General features: G+C 36.7%; 2 protein-coding genes and 1 long non-coding RNA gene across 12 annotated transcripts in view; 2 read left to right on the top strand and 1 right to left on the bottom strand.

Moving 5' to 3' along the window:
- LOC106052846 (uncharacterized) overlaps positions 1-20,138 on the bottom strand; it is a 46,867-nt gene extending 26,729 nt beyond the window's left edge. For 2 of the 8 annotated variants that reach the window (XR_008774039.1, XR_008774035.1), the window contains exon 1: positions 5,697-5,711. This is a non-coding gene — a long non-coding RNA (uncharacterized LOC106052846). Of the gene's footprint in view, positions 1-5,589; positions 5,605-5,696; positions 5,712-13,384; positions 13,509-19,948 lie in introns of those variants that run through there. The other 6 variants (XR_008774040.1, XR_008774034.1, XR_008774037.1 and 3 more) reach the window with 5 other exon arrangements.
- On the top strand, positions 4,382-10,940 carry LOC129921579 (uncharacterized). Its single transcript, XM_056006142.1, has 3 exons — positions 4,382-5,448; positions 7,427-7,537; positions 9,389-10,940. Exons 2-3 carry the CDS (start codon positions 7,525-7,527, stop codon positions 10,357-10,359), a joined length of 984 nt encoding a protein of 327 aa, XP_055862117.1. The 5' UTR covers positions 4,382-5,448; positions 7,427-7,524; the 3' UTR covers positions 10,360-10,940.
- Positions 20,139-20,344: 206 nt separating the features above from the next.
- On the top strand, positions 20,345-25,222 carry LOC106050989 (uncharacterized). Of its 3 annotated transcripts, XM_013206099.2 has the most exons (3): positions 20,345-20,786; positions 22,520-22,575; positions 23,852-25,222. In XM_013206099.2, the coding sequence occupies exons 2-3, from the start codon at positions 22,545-22,547 to the stop codon at positions 24,823-24,825; spliced, it is 1,005 nt and encodes a 334-aa protein (XP_013061553.2). In that variant the 5' UTR covers positions 20,345-20,786; positions 22,520-22,544; the 3' UTR covers positions 24,826-25,222. The 3 variants fall into 3 exon arrangements, with proteins under 3 accessions (XP_013061553.2, XP_055862114.1, XP_055862115.1); XM_056006139.1 differs by lacking the exon at positions 22,520-22,575 and having other exon boundaries at positions 20,346-20,786; XM_056006140.1 differs by lacking the exons at positions 20,345-20,786; positions 22,520-22,575 and adding an exon at positions 23,189-23,206.
- The last annotated feature ends 1,427 nt before the right edge of the window (positions 25,223-26,649 follow it).

Below are 26,649 nucleotides of genomic sequence, written 5' to 3'. Positions count from 1 at the left end.
GGGCTAATCTAATCTGACTTCGACTATGAATCGTTTATTACTTAACATTAGCCACAGAACATTACAAAATAGATATACTTGATAACAACATTCAGTTCTATAAAATGAGACTTCATTAATCACTGGGAAATCCGTCCAGTCTTCCTAAAATCTAACTACTATTCAACTACAATTCAAAACACAGCCTACTTCTAACATAACGCCATGTTGGTCTCTTGTTCGCCTAAGTCCACTACGTCATTAGTCTGTCTTATTACGTCATTACTTTTACCGTCGCTAAAACTATACACAATATATTTGTCTAACAAAACTAACCTACTCTCTAGTACATTAAACACAATTTCTATCACTTTTTCGGCCTCTTAGCTATAGCTAGAAGCTGATACCTAGAAGCCGATACCTAGAAGCTGATACCTAGAAGCCGATACCTAGAAGCTGATACCTAGAAGCCGATACCTAGAAGCTGATACCTAGAAGCCGATACCTAGAAGCCGATACCTACAAGCTGATACCTAGAAGCCGATACCTACAAGCTGATACCTACAAGCTGATACCTAGAAGCTGATACCTAGAAGCTGATATCTAGAAGCTGATATCTAGAAGCCGATACCTAGAAGCTGATACCTAGAAGCTGATACCTAGAAGCTGGTACCTAGAAGCTGATACCTAGAAGCCGATACCTACAAGCTGATACCTAGAAGCTGATACCTAGAAGCTGATATCTAGAAGCTGATATCTAGAAGCCGATACCTAGAAGCTGATACCTAGAAGCCGATACCTACAAGCTGATACCTACAAGCTGATACCTAGAAGCTGATATCTAGAAGCTGATATCTAGAAGCTGATACCTAGAAGCTGATACCTAGAACTTGATACATAGAACCTGATACTTAGAAGCTGATACATAGAATCTGATACCTAGAAGATGATATCTAGAAGCTAATACCTAGAAGCTAATATCTAGAAGCTAATACATAGAAGCTCTTCTAATATCTAGAAGCCGATACCTAGAAGCTGATACCTAGAAGCTGATACCTAGAAGCTGGTACCTAGAAGCTGATACCTAGAAGCCGATACCTACAAGCTGATACCTACAAGCTGATACCTAGAAGCTGATATCTAGAAGCTGATACCTAGAAGCTGATACCTAGAACCTGATACATAGAACCTGATACTTAGAAGCTGATACATAGAATCTGATACCTAGAAGATGATATCTAGAAGCTAATACCTAGAAGCTAATATCTAGAAGCTAATACATAGAAGCTCTTCTAATATCTAGAAGCTGATACATAGAAGCTGATACCTAGAAGCTGATACCTAGAAGCTGATACCTAGAAGCTGATATCTAAAAGCTGATACATAGAAGCTGATATCTAAAAGCTGATACCTAGAAGCTGATACATAGAAGCTGATACCTAAAAGCTGATACCTAGAAGATGATACCTAGAAGCTGATACCTAGAAGCTGATAGCCAGAATCTGATACCTAGAAGCTGATACATAGAAGCTGATACATAGAAGCTGATACCTAGAAGCTGATACCTAGAAGCTGATACCTAGAAGCTGATATCTAGAAGCTGATACCTAGAAGCTGATACCTAGAAGCTGATACCTAAAAGCTGATACATAGAAGCTGATACATAGAAGCTGATACCTAGAAGCTAGAAGCTGATACCTAGAAGCTGACACCTAGAAGCTGATACCTGGAAGCTGATACCCAGAAACTGATACATAGAAGCTGATACCTAGAAGCTGACACCTAGCTAGAATATGATAGCTAGAATCTGATACCTAGAAGCTGATACCTAGAAGCTGATACCTAGAAGCTGATACCTAGAAGATGATACCTAGAAGATGATACCTAGAAACTGATACCTAGAAGCTGATGCCTAGAAACTGATACCTAGAAGCTGATACCTAGAAGCTAATACCTAAAATCTGATACCTAGAAGCTGATATCTATGCTTCGCTTTGTATTATATCATTGACTAAAACGGTCATCATTACAACGTTTTTCCTGGTTCCCTCTCAATCAGAAATTTTACCATAACTTTTTACCCACATGGAACGTCGGGCTTTAGGCCCATATTTATAAAGCTCGTATCCTATTTTCCAGTTGCATAGTCGAATGAATTCATTACGTTTTAAAAAATGAGACACTTTTTACTATGTTGAACTTTTTATTTGTCTTTTTCAGTGGAGCGGCCAGCATCACAATATTCCCTTCCCAACCACAAACGTTGAAGCCCTTGAAGTCTAGAAGCTCTTGTATTGAAAGGCGTTTCACAGTTTAGAACACGCGCACTTGCTTCTTTGGTCCAACAGTTGTCGTCCTAAGGGGAAAATATGTTTGATTTCTGGATGACCCATCTTATCATTATAATCTCTTATCCATCATTAACAGTTATTTTTGGACAGGGAATTGCATATAATCTCTTAACAAAACATTTAAGCTTGTTTTTTAAATTTAATATCCCCAACACCAAATAAACGACGTTTAATAGACCTTCATATTTACTCCGACAATTTTTCGAATTTAAATGACAACGTGGTACAAATTTAGAGAATATATTGATCTTGATCCAAATAATTCGGCCATCGTGGTTCGATGATGACCATTTTTATCATCCAGGGGGCTTAAGGCTTTGCTTTGGGCATTTTGGCCTCCTCATGTGGCGGATGAGACATATGTAAGCCCGGAATGTTATGCTGCAAATTAGGCAGGTTTTTCCAGCTGCTGCTAGTGTCTTTGGCCTTGCTTTTTTTGCTATGAATGTTTCCTTCTTCCAGCGCTATTCTCATGTCCTTTGCAATCTGTGCGCAAGTTTTCTCAGCCATTTTGATCTAATCTGGTGGTTTACAAATTCCAATCCTACAGACTTTGCATAATCGAATTCTACAGACTTTACATCTCAGGATCTAATAGTTTTGACGACTGATAGATATTCAAATTTGTTAAATTTTTTTTTGTTAATTTCGATAGTGAATTAACGTCTGTAAATTAACATATAAGGAAAAGGAGACAAATTCAAATTGAATATTAAAAGTTGGATTGAAAGAAATGGAACGAAAATCTATTCGGATAAAATTTGCATTCTCGCTTATATTTCCTATTTAGTAAAAAAAGAAAGAACTTGTATATTAAAGCTTTATAATATTTAGGGGAAATACCGAAAACTAAATAAAAAGGTTTTATAGAAAGTATAAAATCTTAAGCGAATAGTTGCTCTCCAACATCAAAAGTATCAAAAAGTTGTTTTAGCAAGCACCTAAGAGGAGGTAAAAGAAAACTTAGAAAAAGAAATCTTGCGAATCCGTTTGGCGGTTACAGAGATCTCTTAATAAATTAATAATTGGTAGTTATGATTCTATTGAAGATGAACGACGCATCATTCAATGACTGAAATATTGACATTCATTTTCTAGTGTGGTAATTCAGAACTTGTGATAAGAAGCTGCTAAAAGGGGGGGGGGGCGCTTTGGATGGGCTAAGAATACATTGAAGAAGTGCTGAGAAGGTGCGTGGAGGTGCTGGGGAGGGGCTTAGAAGATGCTAAGGATATGCTAAGGAGGTGCTAAGGAGGAACTAAGGAGATGCTAAGGAGGTGCTAAGGATATGCTAAGGAGGTGCTAAGGAGATGCTAAGGAGGTGCTAAATAAGTGCTAAGTAGGTGCTAAGGAGGTGCTAAATATGTGCCAAGGAGATGCTAAGTAGGTGCTATGGAGATGCAAAGGAGATGGTAAGGAGATGCTAAGAAGTTGCTAAGGTGATGGTAAGGAGGTGCTAAGGTGATGCTAAGGAAGTGCTAAGGAGGTGCTAAATAGGTGCTAAGGAGATGCTAAGTAGGTGCTAAGGAGATGCTAAGAAGTTGCTAAGGTGATGCTAAGGAGGTGCTAAATAGGTGCTAAGGAGATGCTAAGTAGGTGCTTTGGAGATGCTAAGGTGATGGTAAAGAGATGCTAAAGAGGTGCTAAGGAGATGCTATGGAGGTGTTAAGGAGATGCTAAGGAGGTGCTAAGAGGTGCTAAGTAGGTGATAAGGAGATGCTAAGTAGGTGCTAAGGAGATGCTAAGTAGGTGCTAAGGAGATGCTAAGTAGGTGCTAAGGAGATGCTGAGAAGATGCTAAGGAAGTGCTAAGGAGGTGCTAAGGAGATACTAAGTAAGTGCTAAGGAGATGTTAAGGAGATGCTAAGGAAGTGCTAAGGAGGTGCTAAGGAGATGTTAAGGAGGTGCTAAGTAGGTGCTAAGGAGATACTAAGGAGATGTTAAGGAAGTGCTAAGGAGATGCTAAGTAGGTGCTAATTAGGTGCTAAGGAGATGTTAAGGAGATGCTAAGGAAGTGCTAAGGAGGTGCTAAGGAGGTGCTAAGGAGATGCTTAAGAGGTGCAAGGAAGGTCCCAGGGAAAGGCTTATGAGATGATAGTACGGGGTTCAGGGCTTTGGTTACAAATTTAGTTTTGAGATATTGTGATATATACAAAGCTTAATAGTGTAGTAGTGTAAGGCAGCAGAGGTTTGGCTTCCAACAGAGTCCCAGTTCATTGATATCTGTTTATAGGCATTTGTGTGTGTTTGCCCTAGTGTGTGTGTATGTATGTTTGAGTGTTTCTATGGTGACAGTGGGAAGAGGTTAGTGATTGGTTGTAAATGATGCAACCTAGGTGGCATTGTCGTCACTTGGTCTTAGTTAGGACAGAAGACTCCAGACCGTAAGACTGAAAGGTTGTGTAATTGTAGTGAGTTGGATTTTGTTTAAAAATATTTCTACTAAAGCCAAGTACATTTATTTTATGTCATATCAACTTACTTTTGTCTATATTATACTAAAAATGTATATTTATGTTGACTAGAAAGTTATTCAGGTTTTTTAAAGTCTTAAGAGTTAAGATGACCGTCAACAGCATCAAGGTTTTTTCATACTTAGATCCGACACTGTGTAAGACAGATATATGACACAGACAGCTGCGGGACAGTTGTCTTTTATGTAGCGTTTTATACCTAAATTTCCTCGTAAATTCTACATGCATGTTACGTTTCTTGGGACTACTTTTTTAGCACACATAAAAAACTGGGTCACAACCAATCGATTGATTTAGAGAATCGATATAGTTATACATATCAATACATCAGTAATAAACGCTAGCATTTCAACATTGCGATATTCGACTATGCGACAATTAATATCGTCGCTTCGATACTAACCGGTAAGTCCAATGAGTTAGTTTCACTTTAATAATGACACGTCAGAAAAACAACACACCAGTATCTGCTGTTGTCGAATCCAAGAAGTCTGACTTAATGAACTTCTATTTAAATTTATTCAGAAAGAGTCTAACCAAAATAGGAACAACGTTCTGCGTTCTCTTTAGCCATTGCAAACACTTCGGTTTATATTACCACAACGGTGGATAGCTGATAAAGTGCTAGCAAGATTTCATACGATGGTAAGTCATTAGTGGATGTAATATAAAAAGTAAATAGAAATAAAGAATTCTTAATATTTATTAATATTTGCATAAATAAATGTATCTAATATAATCAAGATGTTATATACACTTGGAATAAATCCTACTTCCACTACTTACTGAGAGCCAAAATATTGTATACAAGGTCCTTTATTCCTTTTGTAAGAGGTTTGAGAAACAGTTAAATATGGATCTAACCTATTTCTATAGGTGTAAGCCATACCTACCTATTGGAGACTTAATCTAAACAAGGTCAAGGACGTAAAATTAAATTTCACTGTTGCCAAGTAAGAAAGAAATGATTTCTAATTTTAACTCTATATCAATGCGCGGCATTTGTTCTACCTATTAGATTTCCTTTAGTGCCTGCTAGTTACTTGCCCATTTGTTTTGAAATAACTTTGACGTCATAGAATGAAAAGTCTAATGCTTAACACCCATAGACATAAATAAATATAGACTGGCCGATAAAAGAGTTTTATGAAACGAAAATTTGTGACTTGCAATTTTGTGTACTTTACTATACAGCAGTATAGTTTTGTGGGAAGCGTGGTCGAGAGGCCAAGTGCGCTTGAACTTGGCTTGGCTTGGCTACCTAGAAGGGGGCTCGAGGTTCGACACCCGACTCGGGCAGAGTTGTGTTTATTTACTGAGCGCCTAAAGGCAGCACGGAAAACCAAATCCTAGATACCCCCTCCCCCCCCCCCTCCGGTCCACAAATGAGATTGGACCAAAAGCGCTCTGAGCATGCTATAAGCATGAAAGTAGCGCTATATAAAAGCTATAATAATAATCTCTAAGACTGAAGATCATGTAACTTTTCAGAATTCGGGAATCCGACAACAATAGATATACATGTTTTCAAGTTACATGAAGTTACTTCCTTTTTCCAGTCCATATGTATGTTAACACCAATCTGAAATTAATTTTTGATACAAACGGAACTGCTAATTCTGCAGTGTTCAAAAAGTGCATCTCAAAAACATGGCGGATCAGCACTTCCTGTGTTTCGTACACCGGATACACCAAAAAGAAAGCCCCCCCACCCCGCCTTTTTTTGGTTTCCACTTTCAACCATGAATCTTCAACAAGTTACAATTGCACGTCAGAAGAACACAAGAATATTCATACAGTCCGGTGCAGGAAATAATGGGCGTGGTCGAATATCTGTTTTAAACCTAAATTATGACTGATAATAATTTTAATAAATATTATACTTAACCTGGCCCGCGCCGGTTATGAGCATATTTATAAAGTGTTAAAAAAACGAAATCAATTCCTGTCCAGCTTTTTCTGTTCTTTCTTAAGCATTACAAGTTTATCATGTATGTCACATTTTTTACAAAGCTTATATCAATCAATTCACTCTGTCTGTCTGTGTAGGCCTACACGTTTTTTCTCCCACACCCACTCTCGAATCACGTTGAAACGTCGCACAATTATTCATTGACACACACAAGACACGAATCAATAAAAAAAATTTAGCCAATTAGTCAATTAATTACTGGTAATTAATTATTTTGTTTAATGACAACAAGGGAAACTATTCCTTCAGTATTCACAGAAATGGCTAAATTTGTTGGGCTTAGTCCCCTTAAATAATTGTTAACGCTGTTTCTCCCTCGCGCATTGTCTGATCAAATTGAAACTTAAAACAATTATTTATTGTACCAAACAAAAACTTGAATCCATAAACAAAATTACTCAATCATTGTTGGTCATTAATTATTTTGTTTGATATCGAATAAGGTAAATAACTTGTACATTACTGGTACAAATAGCTTTAAGGACGGAGTTCTTCCCCTTTAGATAATCTTTGCTATTTTAAAAAAATGATTTTTTAATTTTTATTTTGCTTGTTTGTTCTACCTACCAAACATAGATTTACGTATGAGTTCTAACTGGTGACATTTTTAAAACTCAATTCGTAAAACATTTTCTTTTTGTGGTGTTTTAGAATAACTGGCAGTAGGATATGGACAACAGAATGGGCAATGGTTATTTCAATTAGGACTACTTCTTTGGAACTGCTGTATTGGATAAAACGGATATAAAATGGCACAGAAATGTAAGTTAGAATAGACTGTAAAACACATATTTAGGTATATAGTATAAGAAGAAAAAAATTAAAATAAAATTAAAAAGACCAGCTTATATTAAACGTAGTTGTATCAATTAATTTGGAACAGTCATGCAAGTAACTTTGCAATAGATTTCAACTAACCATAATAGAATATGCATCCTCCGTTTGGGACCCCTCAACTCAAGAAAACATTAAGAAACTGGAACATACACAAAATAGAGCAGTGAGATTCATAACAAATGAATATTTACATTTGACTAGATTAACACCCTTAGTAAAATCACTAAATTTAGAAAGACTTCAGGGCAGAAGACTCAAAAGTAAAGTAGCAATTATACATAAAACAGTGAACCATAATCTTCAAATACAAAAACAAAATGTAATAAAATACTCTGAAAGACACAAGGATAAAGGCACATTCCTCGTCCCATATGCTAAGACAAATGTGTACAAATATTCCTTCTTCCCTAGTGCTATTAGAGCATGGAATGGGTTGCCTGAGCTAGCCAGGAAAACCAGTGACTTGGCAGAATTTAGGTCATTGGTTAATATGACGCGTAGGACGTAATCATCTTCTTTTTTGAAGTAACATTTGTATTATATAAGATAAGATAAGATAATAAATCTGTGCGATTTGAAATATCGCGCAATTTCATGCTTTAGCTTTCTCAATACGCTATGATCCTATCACTTTTCTAAAAACCAGTTGGGAAAATGGGGTGGGGGGTGCAGATAGGGATTAATTTTACCGTAATGGATTTTTTTAAAGAGCATTTTAAAAAAAGTGGAGGAACGACCTGAATTTGAACTCATGGCTTAAGCCTCCTCAATCCGACATACTAACCACTCTGCTAGTGACGTGCTTATTGAAATAGAAGACAGTTGTTTGTTTCATACTTACTTTAAAGCGTCAAAATATAAAGGGGAATAATTAGGATGATATCACCAATTCAGCCTGAGGTCAATGCTGAGGTCGACAATCGTAGTCGATTGAATTTCCATTTGTCTGGACCAAAAATTAATCTAATCTTACAACCTATATTAAGTAATAATGCCCTTACACTCGATTCGTAACGAAGTCTGACTAGTAAAAGTGCTAAGGCAATCAATGCTTGCATATTTTCCTTTCAATTAGTAAACTACTACTATTTTTTTATGGCCGCTGTTGTCTTTTATAATTCATGAACTACATGTAATGAGCCCATTCACGCCAAGGAAGGAAAGTTAAGGTTAACTTTTTTTTACAAGTAGGAATAACATTTATAGTGACCAGTAGAAAGTATTAACGTAGGTCCTCTTTAACAGGAGATGGGCAGTAGTGGCACAGTCCAAGAAGACAATAGGATTTGTTTTCGTGTTATTTATCTCTTTTTATGAAAATATCCATATACAACCAAAGTAGACATTAAATTACATAACATATGTAACAATAATTGCAATTATTATTTAGGTAAGCGCAAAATGAATGAAGTAGTTATTCTGCTTATTTTTGTTTTGATTGATTTAGGCGAGTGAAGCACAGAAGACTTAACTATCATTAAATTTTAAAAGTTATCCCTCTTGAATTGACGATAAATTACCAACGTTTCTTCAGAATTGAAGAACATTACGAATAGCCCTAAACCTCTTGCATGGCGGTGTGCAGGGTTAGAACCCCTGATCACCTAGACAACAGTCCAGAGCGCATACTACACGACCAGTCAGCCGTCGATTTGTGTAATGTTATCAATGTTATATTAAGCGTACAAGATGATTCTGAAATTAAAAAGTTGAATTCTTTCATGAAATAAACGAAATAATACATATATATATTTTTAAACTCCATTTTTCTTGCAGGGACAATAGAGATAGAATCTATTACAAATGCGGAAACTGCTTGGCAAGAATGCAAAAAAATATGTAATCACAAACATTACATCGAGCCGAGCCAGCTGGAAGTGATGGATATGCCAAGAGACGCACGACCTTTTGGAGAGTCCCTTAAGAAATGTCTCATGCACATGTCAACACTGACGTGTCGAGTACAGAACGGAACCAGAATGTGCACTGGGCTAGTGCAACGTGTTCGAAAGTCTAAAGTGAACACATCAAACAGAAGTGACTGTCCCGATCCAAATTGTTCCGTTTCTAGAACTCACGAGATACGTATTTTGACCGTGACGTCTGTGAGTTCTATTATTAAACCACGATCACGTGACCAACATATTCAACTACTTATTGAAGACTTTAACTGTCACTATCATTTCAGCGGCATCAAAAGCGAAGGCGAGGAGGAGTCAGTCAGGAGTGAGTGGTGTGAACTCATTTTTATCACTCACGATATAGACAACACAAACACACTCCCTGCGGCTGTAACGGATTTCGAGGAAAGCCAAAGATCACTGTACGAAGAATTTCAACGGGAAAACTACCCTAAAAAAATCATTTCGATCATAGGCTACCCCCACGGCCCCAAGAAGATGGTCAGCTTCGGGGAAATTATTTCCAGGGAACCTGAAGGAAATATAAGAGGGGACTTGGAGTGGTGCGTGTACAGGTACGATGCTCCAACGTGTCCTGGGTTCAGTGGGGCGACCTTATTGATACCTGGTCAGCCTTTGGCGGGTTACGGTTACTGGTTTGGACATCCTCATTGTCACTATGCTTACGACGACAATACTTGGCTAGGTCGTAGTTCAATAGGTTGCGACCATCGGTCAAGGACGAGCTTAAGCGAGCCTTGGGCGTTTTCTCTTTCGGCTTATTATAAATACATTTTAATTGTAGGAATTGCAATCGTTTCCATGTGGGTATACTCATCATATTAATCTTACAATTGATTCGTATAGTACTTCCATCATCATAATCACCATCATCATCATCATCATTGGCCTCCTTCAGCCTATGGCTCATCTCGAACATCTTAATCACAAATTAATGATGCAATGATGTAAACATCACATCTGAGTTGTCAACTGTGCGACAATGCAAAGTCTGCTAACATATGCAATAACCCGTTGGAAAGCCAACGTGTCATCTAAACTATTCTAAACTATTGCGCCGCTTAGACAACCTTTTAAAAAGAGCCTCATAAGCCACACGCCCAACACTACTATGTTTAAAATGTCTCATCAAAATCGGTAAAATCTCAGAAGACAACAACCACACGCTCCATTATATTTGCGCCAAGCCTTCACGAAGTGGGCGACTTCTGTCGATCAGGACACAGAACCGAACGGTACAAGAAATTCTTTCCTCCTGACTCTGTCAGACTGTATCCAGCGCTAGTCAATGACTAGGACACGTGACAGGAATCAAGACGTCTGTGTGTTTTCACCAAATGAACTTTTTGTGTTGGTGTCTGTTCTATTTATGTGAATGTTTTTGCTGGTGTTTTGATTTGAGAAAAGAGTCACAACACATTTCCATTGGGGATCGGTAAAGCGGTCTTAAACTCCGGTACGCATGGTAACAAGGTTAGCGATGCTAATAAAGATGTCAATAATAGTGAAGATGATGATGATAAAGAATATGATGATGATTAATGATGATATTGAAAATGAAAATGATAATGAGAATCATGGGCGGACTGTGTGTCAAAATCGGACTGGGCATTTGCTTATAATCCGGCCCCAAATTATAGGCCTGTATCATATGATGGGTATCCAATTATAGGCCTAGCTGTCCTCAAAATCATTATTAATTTTGATAATGTATCAATAACTGTACGCATGGATACAGTGGAATTTTTACAAGAAACATACAGGCCTTATGATGCTTTTTAATCTCTAAGTGCGAAGACCCTAAATGGATGAAGCCTACAAGTAGCACTGTCTACGGATGTGGGCTATTACAGAGAAAATGTGTTAAGATTCAATTTGTATTACAATGTCGAGTCTGTAAATGATTTTTTTTAAACAAAGCGCTCATAGGAACCCTTTTTTGTAAAAGAACGTCATTGTGGCCTTTTTGGTGGCACTACCGGCCCATTTTGGGTAAGACTAAGGCTAAGACTAAGACTGCTTTATTGATCCTTACGGAAATTTGTTGTGATTACAAGGACTCGTTTCTCATATAAAGACAACACAACAGAAAAATACACATCAATACAACAGACAACATGAAGAGTTCATTCAGCGACTACACACAGGTATCTTGGGCACCGGCCCACAATGCATTTGCCCGAATGCCCATATATCTAGGCCGCCCCTGATGACAATGAAGATGATGATGGTGATAGTGAGGATCATTAAGATGATTATGACGATGACAACCATGAAGATGATGATAAACTTGAAGATAATGCTAATAGTGACGATAATAATGACGTCAATGATACTACAAATTATTTACGATTTTGCTTAGCCAAGAAATAAAATGATCTAATGACTGAATGAGGTGCAAGACACCCGGATTATGATTACAGAACTGAGAGATGTTCAACAAGTTACGCGAAACCAGCTAACAGCCAGATCTACATATTTGTCACACCTGACTTAGAGCCGTCACTGCTTGGAGGTGGCGCTATTTAATATTTCCATATTCGTTTACATCTATTGTCGCTTGTTGTTTTTTTTCCAGTCTGAAATATCTATGTAGTTCTAGGTATTTTCTTTTCTACACAATTTATGTTTGTTTCCCTCCACTTAGGTTAAAGCAGAACGTGTCTTCTAAACGGGTCAATAGCTTTAATCTGTAGGGATATCTAGTATTGCTGCAGTGAATTGTATTATATTACTGTGTGTAGAGTTTTAATTTTGTATTGCTTTTTAACTCTTTCTCTCCGTAATTATTTACAATATTTTGATGGAATCAACGCCTCTATCGTCGGTTAGGAGAGAAAGAGTTAATATACATATTTATTGTGTTGTGTTTTATTTGATTTATACCTTGCATCATGAATAGTATTATTCTCTTCTTTTATTTATACTTTCTAAAATTACTAATGTATGTGGTTCCTAAATGTGACCGGCTAGAGTTTAAATATATATATATACTTTTGTACATTTTTTTGTAGTAACTTAAAAATGAATATTAGTTGCACTGAGACAAATTAAGTCGCTAAACAACCAAATTTTATTGTAAGCGAGTCGATATATAGACGTTGGTGTCGGTGCGTAGGTTATGGTATTCTAGCACCAATGTTTGCTAGGTGCACAATTTGTTGAACGCACCTTCTATGTTGCCTTACTTTTAAGCTTATGGGGGGTTTTTGTCGTTATGCTGGTGTAACGTGTCTTTCGTCTTGTGTACCACTGTTTAGGGTGAGGTTCTAAAGCATTACTGCATTTCGCAGTTGTTTCGCTGCCATGGAGTATAAGCCTAGAGACCTTTCCATTTGTCTTACGTTTCTACAGGGATCTAGTTCTGGGATTATCAAGTTTACATAGGAGACAAGAGTCGGCAGTGGGCCAGTGTTTTGCGTACTAATGTGTTGCGTTGTGGGACAGCAAGGTGCAGAATGATTGTTTAATTAATATATCCACAATATTATAATGTTTTGAACTCAATGATATTACTCCATCAGTTTGTCATTATAACTTACTTTCATATCATTAAACTATTATATTGTTCACAGCGAGTCAATTATTTATTGTGAGCACGAAGGTGCCTGTTGAATGTCAGGGGTCCGTGCAAGCGAGCTAAGGCTTTAAACACAACCCTGACAGTTGACATGCTCCTCTGTTCACTTTTGTGATTTGTTAGTGATTGAAAAATGTAAGACGAGGTTAACAGTTAAGGATGTTTAACAAAGAATAATCTAGAACCGATAAGGGAATATGAAGGAATATCTCCAGGACTCGGCCTCAGGCCTCGCCTTGAGTGGGAAACAAAGAGTCATTAAATCATTACCTAGTTGATCGGGACCTCCTGACAGAGTACTTTTGAAGAGCTTATTATAATCCAGGCCTCAGTGTAAAATCCTTCCTTTTGGTCAAGGGTCATAAATGGGCGCTAGCACGACACTTAATGGACTCTGTACAAAGAAACAAAATTGTTTTGTATAAGAAAGAGACTGATGAAGCACAGGTTTTGGAGGCTACAGGAATGGATAGAGAAGGATAGAGAAGCAAAATTTGAAAATACTTATAAAAACAAACAAACAAACAAACAAACTTATCTAAGGGCAATAACTCCGCTCTTAAAACTGTATATCTCAATAATGCAGAAGTTATTTCCCTTTTTAATTTAAACCAAAAAAAAAATGATTACCAAATAGTTAATTGACTAATTGGTTAAATGTTTCAATTGATTCATTTCTTGTTACATAAAATAACTAACTGTGCAAAGTTTCAACTTGGTCCTAGAATGAGTGTGGGAAAAATAAAGCTTACAATTATCTAAGGCAGTGATGCTCATCCTATTTCGACCTGAGGGCCATTTTAACTTTCGACACGCGTTTCGCGGGCCACATCAACAAAAAGGTAAAAAAAAAACAAAAATGAAACCAAAATTCACCTGAAACGATTTAAAACTATTGGATCTAGTACTTACATTAATTTAGTGGGATATTTATTGGGGCATTTTTTACGCATCTAAAAATACCTTCATTTCTCTACTTAAAATGTGAGCAACATTTTAGTTAACTTTATCACCAACTTATTTTCTTGTCTCTTTTTGGTAAATATTCCGATCGACCCTCCAATCTCTTGGCGTAGTTTAACCATGGTAGTTTAACCAATCTTTTATACGCAGCTCAAACCAAGAAGGCCGCCATATTTGTTTTATATTGCCGCTGTATATGTTGTTGTTTCTCAAACAGTCAGACTTTCTATACAAAACAATTATGTTGACTTATGCTCCACAAAAAGATCCATTCACTTTTTCTGGTAGACTCTACATTCAGAGTTCCATTCCATAAACTCATAAACGCACACTCGTTAAACGTCGTGGTACCAATCCATCAGAGAAAAAGTGAGGGCCCTAACGAAGGTAAAGATACATTTTCAACTTTTTTGAAGGGGGGAGGATTTTCTATTTTTTGTGCCGACGTTTCGGCGGGCTGGATAGAACCACGTCGCGGGCCGGTTCTGGCCCGCGGGCCGTACTTTGGGCATCACTGATCTAAGGGGACGAAACCCTACATGTTTAGCAGTTGTTTTGAATATTGAAAGTTTAATTTCCCTTGTTGGTATCGAACGAAATAATTAATTTCTAGTTAATTCACTTTTTTAAAATTGATTCATGTCTTGTCTATGCTAATGAACAATTTTGTCAAGTTTCAACTTGATCCGAGAACGGGTGGGGAAGAAGTATCGCTTACAAACTATTAACCAGACAGACGGACAAACAGACAAACTGATTGAGTTGATATAAGCTTTGTAAAAAAAAAAAAAGAATGCTATTTAGACATAGCCATCTCACTATAACACATTCCTTCACTGACGTGAACCCTAGATCAGAGACAGTCTAATCCAGTGGTTCCCAAACTTTTTTGTCTCGTAGACCCCTTGCCATGTTTTCTGCTTTTCGGTAGACCCCCTGCTTAACTTATATTGCATTTTTTTTTGCAATTTTTTTAAAAACTAATTTCTAATTTTAGTGAGTTGAAGAGTGAAAATGCAATTTAAAGCTACAAATTAAGTATTAAATAATAACTAATTTTTATTGATTAAATTCAAATGAAATGTAAACCAATTAAATTAGCAATTAATATGTATTGCTGGAGTCATCAAACACACTGGAAATGTTTCTTTACCCAGGCTTATCATCTGTTCCTACGGATGTCATGTTTCATACATTCTATGAAGAAGACATTCCAACATTAAATATTAATTCATTTATTTGTATTAAGAATCAGTGTAAAAGTTTTCGCAAAGAGTTTCTCGTGTATTTCTTGATCTTTCACGTGTCCCTGTAACCTTTTTCACTAAAGGAGAAGGGTGAAGGTGAGTAACTGGCGCCTTAGCCAGTAGGCTTCAAGCAGGAAGGGCTCATTAGCCACATAGCAGAAGGAAAAATGAATTCAAAACGCTGCTGCCTTGCAACTATACCCAAAAATGGGAAAGCTGTCGTGGTTTCATCATCATCATCATTCCTTTGGGTTCCTCATGGAACATAGGGCCTTGACAAAAACACACCACCCTCCACGGTCTCTTGCTAGTTTTTTTTATGGTTTCCCAGCTCTTCCCGGTCCTCTCGGCTTCTTCTAATACACTAATACCATGTTCTTTTTGGTCTTTCTCTGCGTCTTGTTCCCTGGGGGTTCCACTCTAAGGCCTGCCTAGCTCTGTTGCTGGCGTCTTTTCTAAGGGTGTGACCAATCCATCTCCACTTCCTCTCTAAGATCTGCACTTCTATATTTTTCTGTCCACTCATTTCCCACAGTTTGGTGTTTTCTACTTTGTCGTACCGTACCAGTGTATTTTTAGGATATTTCTCAGGCATCTGTTGATGAATGTCTGTACTTTTTTATTGTCCCCTCCGCAATTCTCCATGTTTCAGAACCATACAGTAGGACAGCCTTGACATTAGAGTTAAAGATTCATAGTTTAGTCTTGTTTGAGATGTGAGGAGATTTCCAGGTTGGTTTTAGCTGTGTAAATGTCTGACGCGCTAGATTTATACGGCGTTTAATGTCTTATCTGTTCCACCTCATATACTGACTACACTCCCAAGGTATATAAATTTTCTACTTGGTCTATTGTCTGCGAATCCAGTACGTGGGTTAACCTGAGGAAAAATAAGGAACTGGCGACCCTTAGGCAGTTTGCAGCACACAGCGCTACACCCTGTCACAGCCTGTGACGCCACTGATCCCAACCTATATATATTTCCTTTGCAAAGAATCACATAAGAAGCTTTTAATTTGATAACTCATGCCACCGATGTGCCATAGAACTGTTGCTTAAAGAAATTATTTTAATAATATCAGATGTAGGTGTGTGTAAAACAGTTTTCACAACTACAACGGCTGGTAAAATCCATGTTTTACCAATAGTGTTTTCCGTATTTTGCTATAATTTAAGAGATATTGTAAGACACTCACAAACCAACATCTTCTCTATATGATGTTGAAGAGAGATTGTGTGGGTCTATTCAGAACTTTATCCCTGAGGGTTAGAAATTTTTTTAAATCTTTATCTATTTTGTCAGGGTGACATTGTCTCAGATGATCCTACAGCGTAATAGTTTCGTATCATTATTTAAAAAAAAGTCACTTAGGCAACCGCTTGTTTGACAAGGAAGGAATGAATCCCAGTTTTAAATAACCAACACTGGACAGTCTACATTTCTTTTTGTTAAACATTTGTTACATGTAGACAAAATGAAGCTTTTTAAATACGTATTGAGACTAAATACTACAATTCTTTGGTTTGATTAGCAGGATAAATATTTAAAGGATTTACCAAGGTACACATCATATATTAGTCTACAAAATAATTACATTAAATGAATGTAAAAATTAAAGTCACGATCTGCTTAAATGAAATCTATTACCGTAGACCCCCGTGGACATCTCATAGACCCCCAATTTATTTTTTCACTTTCGTAGACCCCCTGGAAGTCTTCGTAGACCCCTGGGGGTCTATATAGACCACTTTGGGTATCACTGGTCTAATCACTCATGCACGTTCCAGAAGAGGTAAAGTAGATGTTTACTGTAACTTTATGTTTAACATACCTTATATGTCGTTTAAGTAAGTAATGGATAACAGAGCAAATAATAGAAATACTAAGAATTTATACTTTCTATCATTGTTTTATTACCAGAATAGATGATTTTTGTTCGTTTCCTACTAAATTAATAATTTCCAAGGCCAATCTTTAACTCAGGGGCGGCGTACTGAACGTCAAAGTCATTCCCTGGCTTTAGCAAACTATCCGACCTCAAATTTGCTTGTTTTTTCATGGGTATCCGTTGGCATTTGTCTTCATAATTATTAACTTTGGATAAAACATCAAATCCTAACATGCGCATGCGCTATGTTCAGTATTAGTAGGCCTAAATCAGAGGCGTAGTGGGGGGGGGGGAAGGGGGCACTATACCCCGGGCGTCACCCTTAGGGGGGCCACACGCAGCCTATATATCTATGTTCATGGAAAACATGCGCATACGCTATGTTCAGTATTAGTAGGCCTAAATCAGAGGCGTAGTTGGGGGGGGAAGGGGGCACTATGCCCCTGGCGTCACCCTTAGGGGGGCCACACGCAGCCTATATATCTATGTTCATGGAAAACATGCGCATACGCTATGTTCAGTATTAGTAGGCCTAAATCAGAGGCGTAGTTGGGGGGGGGAAGGGGGCACTATGCCCCTGGCGTCACCCTTAGGGGGGGCCACACGCAGCCTATATTTCTATGTTCATGGCAAATGGGGGGTGGTGCGCCAATAAAGAACATTGCCCAGGTCGCACGGTTCGCTCACCACGCCTCTGGCCTACATGCAGCTTGTGACTGGACAGGCCATCTTTGTGTTGTATTTAGTAACATTGGAACTATAGACTACTGTATGTAATACTACTCAGTATCATGGGGAAAGTTTATAACATAGGCTCACGTTGTATATGTATCCGAGTACGTTCAAGTAATTGCGAATTCTATAGGACTACAACAACTACAGGCCTTATGTCGCTTATTATTCACTAAGTGTGGACGGGGGTGTCTCTCCAAGACAGGGCTCCACAGTCAGATGACAAAAAGTGTCCCTCGCGATGAACCGTAGTCGTTACGACTGAAGGAGGGCGACAAAGGTATATAAAGAATTGTAGGTCACAGAGAATAGTGTCTACAGGTGTGTGCTAGCACATTATGTCAGGAAGTGTTATGTAATTTCTTTTATTGAGAGAATCTTTCATGGTTACAGCATGCTCAGTGCGCTATGGTCCGATCTCTTTTGTAGATCAGGAAGGGGTGTCAGGGAGAAGGCTTCCATGCTGTCTTTAGGCACTCAGCAAATATAACTCAGCTTGGGTCTGGATTTGAACTTCAGTCTCCCTTGATAGGTAGACAAGCGGTTTTTGCTACTCAGCCATAAATCCCATTTCTGTAAAGGATCTTTTATAAAAGTCAATGTAAGGGCTAATCACTTCATTGTCTTCTTTATATAAGAAAATATTCTAAAATGTTTTACGGGACTTACTGTCTTTTAAAGGGAAACTCCGATGGTTTTGACAATTTTTGATACAATATGTGTTTTGATTTACAGATAATGAATATATAATTATTTTGTTTTTATTTGCAATAATAACTTAGTAATTGCTATTTTTCTGACGTAATTTTCCTGCGCATCCAAAACGGTCAGACTTTCACCGGGTTTCTATGTGAAGTCACACATGCCTGTTAATTTAATCTATTGACTTACTGTGGAACGGGCGACCATACAGCAAAGTTTACATTCTCATCAAAGAAATAGATCTTCGTCTAAGCAGTAAGATCTACATCTTGTAAGCAAAGGAAAAAAATACGTGTTAAAGGAGATTTACATGCTTGACCAACCACGGTAGTGTGTATCATCTCGCCTGACCACTCAACACACAACAAACACTATCGCTTGGTTGTCTTGTCATGACAGACTACACGTAGTCTCGACTATCCTTACACTGACCAGTTTGTTCAAATCAGTCAGACCTGCTATCTATTTATTTCTTGGGACAGGGAGGGGCTTAGTTAAAAATGTTACTTTTTTTCTCGAGTTGGTTGTCCTAATGCTTTTAAATCTATCTATCTATATATAACTGTGCCATACCTCTTGACTAGGCCGTCACTAAGCCTAACAGCCTAACAGCTACTGTAAGAATGAAACGATACGATTGGTCAAGTCCAGTTTCCCTTTCAGTATTGTTGAGGGAAGTGACGTATGCTTAACATAAAACAAAATCTCAAAGAACCCCGTTTTTTTTTTGCTTTGAAATATCAAGAATTTACTGACAAATTTACTGACAAATTTATGAAATATAAATGTTTCTAAACATTTAAATAAAAAATGGTAAAATGTTTACTATTTAAACTTTTTACGCAGAATATAAATATGTCAATTACTCAAATTTGAAAAACCATCGGAGTTTCCCTTTAAAGCGACCCATTCCACCTCTGTCCCACGAACACACATAGTTACTGCCCACAGGGTCATCACTCATCATGTCCATATGGCCAGTCGGCCTTTCCTTAAATGTCTAAAGCTACCGACACATATATCTGTGTTCTTGAAAGGTGGAAAATTGTATTTGTTTTTAAAAAAAATTCTCTACTTCTAATTATGTTTATGTAAATTATAAAGTTCAAGAAAAATTCACTAAGAAATCTATTAGTCCTTTGAATGGGATAATGCAAAATTTAGACTACGAGGTTTTTACATCTGGCCAGCACTGATGTTCCACTCTTCACGTTGACTGCTGCCACCAATGTTTATGGAATAGCCCTGTGGCTCATTCGGAAGGGGGTACAATAAAATTGGTAAAATTCTTGAATGCTTACCAAATGTTTGAAATGCTGTTATGCAATAGGTGTTACTACCGCAAGGATATTGAAATTAAAATCCTCAAAGTTCGACATATCAAGCACTGGGCTCTTAAAATTAACAGAAAGATAAGAGAAAGATAAAAAAAAACAACAACACCTATACTGTTCTAAGTACATTCCCTTTGATTACGACTCGAGTATATAAACGTATTGTTTCCCCTTATCAAGTGATCTGATATCACAATGACCTTTACGTCAGATTTATTTTTTACTTTCACCGTGAGCTATCTATACAAAGAAATTTGGAAAAAAAAAATTCGGAGAAAAATTTGAACACATTGTTGTTGTTTTTTTCAACAAAATCTTTGTATAAATATTTTCTTTACAAAGATAGAACTTAATCTGCCGGTTTATTTTTTTTTTAGGAAATGTATAACATGCTATACCTTTGAAATCTAAGATTGATTATAATGAAGCTTCATTTACATATTGATTTGAAACGTTTGTAGTCGATCGATGTTATAATGGATGGAGTAGGCTGAATTGTTGTTTTTTTTAAAACTCTTTCTCTCCTAACTGACGATACCAGCGTTGATTCCACCAGAATGTGTTAAATAATTACGGAGAGAAAGAGTTAATAGTGCTGAAGAAAATGGATTCTATTTATGTCACATCGATCTCAAGTTCGGAAATTTGAGATATTTTCTAATTTTAAGTAAGAGTATGTATTAGGTAAGAATTTTATAAAGGAATCGGTAAATCCCCCAAAATATGTCATTTTCTTTTTATAAATGAGTTTAGTTTGAAACAGAAAGACATTGGCTTCACTTGCATTTTTTCAAATCTCTAGACGGTAAGCCATATTCTTTATATTTTTTTTATCACGCTATTTTTTTAAATTATATTAAACCGTAGACGTAGATCTATCTTCTTTTAGTTTAAAACAGATTCAATTCGTTATGTCAAACTATTTACTGAGATAATTTCCGGACGTGGTTATTTTACATCGGGGGATGGAATATAAATTTTGGTAAAGAAGTCATTTTTATTAACATGATTAAAGCAAAACAAAGTTTACAAGTTTCATAATATACTTCGATTCACACATAGTAATATTGGGAACCTTCATGATAGGGTAAACAAAGCCAAGGGCTCTTCATAAACTTCAATACTAACTAATGTTAAACAAAAAAGTACCATAAAAAAAAGTTTTAAAATATCTTTTTTTAAAAAAGCTAAAAATAAAGCTTGTCTAGAGGGAGGGACTCCACCCATACAACTATATATATACATATATATTCTATATTTTTCTATAATAATTAATTAATTGACTATTTGGTTACTCTTTTGTTGATTAGTGAAATAAAATATCATCTTCATAGAAGAAATTTTTTTTTTGGAAAATTAGCTTTAATAATTATTTAAGGGGACTAAACCCTACAAATTAAGCCAAATATGTGGATACTGAGAAAGTTTTAATTTGTACTTGATTCATCTCTTGTCTACGCTAATGAAAAATTCTGCAAAGTTTCAACTGGATCTGAGATTGGGTGTGGGAGGAACAACGTGTGCAAACTTTTTACCAGACAGACAGAGTTGATGTAAGCTCTGTAGAAATGTAACGGTCAAATGAGAGTTTTTCACCTGTGTAGCTCTGTAGAAATGTAACGGTCAAATGAGAGTTTTTCACCTGTGTAGCTCTGTAGAAATGTAACGGTCAAATGAGAGTTTTTCACCTGTGTAGCTCTGTAGAAATGTAACGGTCAAATGAGAGTTTTTCACCTGTGTAGCTCTGTAGAAATGTAACGGTCAAATGAGAGTTTTTCACCTGTGTAGCTCTGTAGAAATGTAACGGTCAAATGAGAGTTTTTCACCTGTGTAGCTCTGTAGAAATGTAACGGTCAAATGAGAGTTTTTCACCTGTGTAGCTCTGTAGAAATGTAACGGTCAAATGAGAGTTTTTCACCTTGCGGCCAATAGGACAGTTTTACTTTTACATAAACAGTTAAATTTGAAAAAAAAAATAGTTGGTCTCTTTTTTAAATACCAGTCCAGTTTGAAGCTACTGGAAGGAATTGTAAAAAAAAAAAATCCTTTTTTTAGGAAAAACTAAGCTTATCTAAAGGGAAAGAACTCAGTCCTTAAAAACTATGGGTAGCCTGAGTCAGCCAGGAAAACCAATGACTTAGCAGAGCTTAAGTCATTGATTAATATGCACGACTTGATTGATACATGAAATGCGTCAGATGTAATTATCTTTGTAATTTAAAAGATAGGAAGATAAGATAAGACTAATTGGTGACTTTTTGTCATGTCTTGTCTATGTTAACGAATAATTGTTCAAAGTTTTAACTTAATCTATACTAAAAATAATGTTCTGTTGTCGATAATTGTACAAACATAAATCTATAGTAGTATCAATCCAGATTAAGATAGAATAATGTTTGAAACAAATAATATATTCAACCATATTAACAGCTAATATAAATTCATCATTAGATTTAAAAAAAAAAAAACAAAAAAAAACCACACAATAATACCAGACGCACATGGGTATAACACATAATATATATTCAACTTTAATAGATCCCAAGAACAAGTAGGAAGCACAATGACCTCTGGACAAGGAGGAGCAAAGAAATGTATGTAAAGTTGAAATCTACTCGTTACTGCTTTACAGCAGACATTACAATGTAGTTATAAGTTGTTAATGTTATAGTTTTATTACAAAGCTTATATCAACTCACTCTGTCTATCTGTCTGGTAAAAGTTTGAACATGTTTTTTCACCTCACCCACTTCCTATTCTCGGATCAAGTTAAGCTTTATTCATTGAACCTGACAAAACATGAATCAATCAAAAAATTAAACAATTAGTTGATTAATTGTTGGTGATTAGCTATTTTATTTCATTTTGAAATATGGGTATTAAATACTACTTAATGAGAGATGTATATATATATATGCATTTAGTCCCCTCATTACGTTTTGACATGTATCCCTCCCCACTTCCGATTCTCAGATCAAGTTTAAATTTTATATAATTATTCATAGTCGATCACAATACACGAATTAATCCAAAAAAAAAAACAACAAACAACAACAAGCAATTAGTTAATCACTTAGTACTAATTAGTTAATTTTTTTATATAGCAGAAAGGAAACTAGCGGGAGATAAAATATGTTCAAACTTTTTACCAGACTGACAGACATACAGAGTGAGCTGCTATAAGCTTCCTAAGAAACAAATAAATGCAACAAATAATGTAGTATTGTAAGTTAGTCTTTCAGCTTAATGTTTGTAAAATGTTTTGTTAAATGTTTTACATGTTTCGGATGTTCCTTCAGAGTTGAAGATAGTTTACTTCCTAGTCCAAACCTCCCGCAGGACGACGGGGGATGGGAGCGGGCAGGATTTGAACCCTCGACCATCGATAAATCCGAACGACAGTCCAGTGCCCAAACCGCACGACCAGGCAGCCCTCCATGATCATGAAATTAATTTACAAGACTACAAGTAACCCGCCTTTACATATTTTGTAAGCCTGGCTCAAGTTAGGATGCTGACTAAGTGAGAAGATTGGTCAAGAGGCTAAGAACGCTTAAACTTGGCTTGTCTTGGCTACCTAAGAAGGGGGATAGAGGTTCAACACCCGCCTCGAGCAGAGTTGTGTACTGAGCGCCTAAAGGTAGCACGGAAAAAACTTCTCCTAGATACCCCCTCTCCCACTGGGCCACAAATGAGACTGGACCATAGCGCTCTGAGCATGCTATAATCATGAAAGTAGCACTATATAAAAGCTATAATAATTATCGTTATTACGAGGTCTAATTTAATAAATGCTTCAAAAATATTGAAAGAATGCATTTAAATGTAACCTTTTTTAAATGCTAATTATTCGTTACTTCTTGTTTTCAGACTTGCCTGACGTTCAGTATATCACGGAACAGAATGAAGATTTGAAGACGCGATTGGACAATTGCCCTAAAAAAGAACATCACAAACATTTTATCAGCATGCAGACATTTGTGGGAAACAAGTGGACAAATATAAATGCACGTTATAAAGATTTCAACCAGCTTCCGGAGTTTTTAGAATGCATGTCTTCGCTGACTGGCATGATCATTGTGGAAGAAGTCAATAAAACATCACACACAACAACTACAGGAAGTGGATTCATCCACAAAATTCGCAGGGTAAATCAGAAGGACTGCCCTTGCCACGAATGCTCAAAGAATGGGAATCAGGAGAAAGGGTTCGCCATATTGACGGTGACCACCGTACTTCATGTCTTTGATAAGGAAACGAAAAAGGCTCTAGAAACTGGCATGATAGTCGAGAACTGGGAGCCCAAAAATACTAAAGTGAGACTCTTTTACGACGAAGAGAATGAGGAGAACAAAACATTTATTTACGGCTACAAGTTGCTGGAGACAGACAAGGAGATAAACATCCAGAGTGACTGGTGCTCTGTTGAATGTGTCACTCATGATATGAAATTAGTTCAAGAACTTGAAGCCAAGTTGAACAAATATATGGAGTTACAAGGAGAGATCTATAGAAAATCTAAAGAACTAAGTCTAAACGATTTGGTCATTATTATAGGTCACCCTCATGGAGGTCCCAAGATGATAAGCGTTGGTGAGCACACAAATAAAAAGATTCTCAAAGAAGTCAGGAACTACCAACAGTGGTGCAGCTACGAGTACGACAACATCACGTGCTTCGGCAACAGCGGTTCTCCAATTTTTATACTGGGCCAACCCCTGTGTGGCTTTGGCTACTGGTTTGGACACCCACACAACCACTCGAAATGTTTTACCGTTGACGAGAAGGAGGTGAAGGGAGGTTGCAGTTCTGTTGGCGTTGAGCACTTTGTGGAGACCAACTGAGTCCATAGCCGTAACTAAAAAGTTTTCACAATCTGCAATAAAAGAGGAACCGAGGCAGCTGTGAAACATTCAAACCTTGAAAACTGTGATACTAGATGGAGATAACTCTAAAATTTGATTTTCAGAATAGTTCATAATCTTCATTTAATTCCCTTGAGTTCAAAGTTCCTGTCAGTTTGAGCCCAAAGTGCTTCACTTCTTCCGGTCATAAGTTTTCGGCCCATGTGGACGCGGTGGCTGAGTGGTAAAGCGCTTGGCCTTCAAACTGGGGGTCCTGGGTTCAAACCCTGGTGAGGACTGGGATTTTTAATTTCGGAATTTTAAGGTGTCTCTAAGTCTATCCAGCTCTAATAGTTGCCTCACATTAGTTGGGGGAAAGGATGACACACTTGTTAACTTTGGGTTACAGAAATAGATCACCTTTACATTATCTGCCATATAGATCGCAAAGGGAACTCAAGATACTTGTATTCAACATAAGATGGTATTGCCGATATGGCTTATACTAGACAAAGAATAATGACGACTCAAGTTCATATTTATGTCGGAAATATTTGTCTAGGTGAAGAAATATTAGCAATTATTTTTACCAAATAAAAGACTTGAATTCTAAAGTAGAAATAATAAAAACAATATTGAACAAACATTGCCAGCATATAATTAAAAATTGCACACAAAAGAAATTCATCAAGTATTAAACACGAAGTTTGAAGCTTATTGTGTGATTGGCCTGACATAAGCTTATCTCCCCTGTTTGTAGGCATACTAGCCCAATCTATGAATAGAAATTTCTCTAAGACTTCATATATAAGACACTCATTATCTCAACTTCAATGTTTAAACTTTGAGATTTATGTTGAGATATAGAGATTTCTATGCTACCAATGTATAAACAAGCTACATGTTTACATCTTTCATTGACGTGCACATACCAGGGCGTATATAGACAGACAGTTTGATCCACTTTGTAGTTTCAAAAATTGTTCAGTTTTGACGTTTAAACTCAACAATCATGATTATTCATAATATCAATACAATCAATATATCTCCAACATCACTCCTATAACCGACATAAACGTGCTAGTCGTGATTATAGTTGACATTGGAAGACTCTATTGATCTTTATACGTATTTTCTGTGGTGATATGTTGTCCTTCCATCTAACAATAAAAATTTCTCTTATATAATCATAAAAACTTACATATTTTTGGTATGAAAGAGTTTGAATATATTTTTTATGATAATATAAAGCCTTATTTAAATAAAACTAATATTTACATTTCTAAACTTTATGTTCTTTAAGTATCCACTGAAGGGTTTCCCAAAAATTTTCCCGCGGAAGGGCTTGCAATAATTAACTAGCAGACCACCGCGTCAATTAATCTCTCTAAAACTAAGTAAAGTGTTGCGCTAACAAACTCAGAATGTGCGAAGTGTTTCGTTAAGAAAAAAGTTCGGGCAACACTGGTCTAAGATAAGGCCGCCCAGTGCTTCAATAAGGACTTCATTTTCAATGTGTCACTACAAATATTCATTAGAATTTCAGACAAATAGATGATCATGCACAAATAAATCAACAAATGTAGCCCTAAGCTTTCTATATTTTTGCAGTATCCCTGTATATTTTCAAGTAAATAAAATTATATTTAAAAAAATTCATACGACGTTGGCCGAGAATTTCAGACCAATAGATGGTCTGCAACAGACAACTCAACAAATGTAGCCCTAAGCTTTCTACATTTTAGCACTATCTCTGTATATTTTCAAGTATATAAAATTATGTTTAAAAAATTCATTAAAAAAATCATACGTCCATGGTGCGCT

This window comes from Biomphalaria glabrata, chromosome 12, assembly GCF_947242115.1.
Source record: "Biomphalaria glabrata chromosome 12, xgBioGlab47.1, whole genome shotgun sequence".
Taxonomy (NCBI): Eukaryota; Metazoa; Mollusca; class Gastropoda; family Planorbidae; genus Biomphalaria; species Biomphalaria glabrata.
The sequence above is the reverse complement of the archived record's forward strand: the minus strand, read 5'-3'. Positions and strand labels throughout refer to the sequence as shown.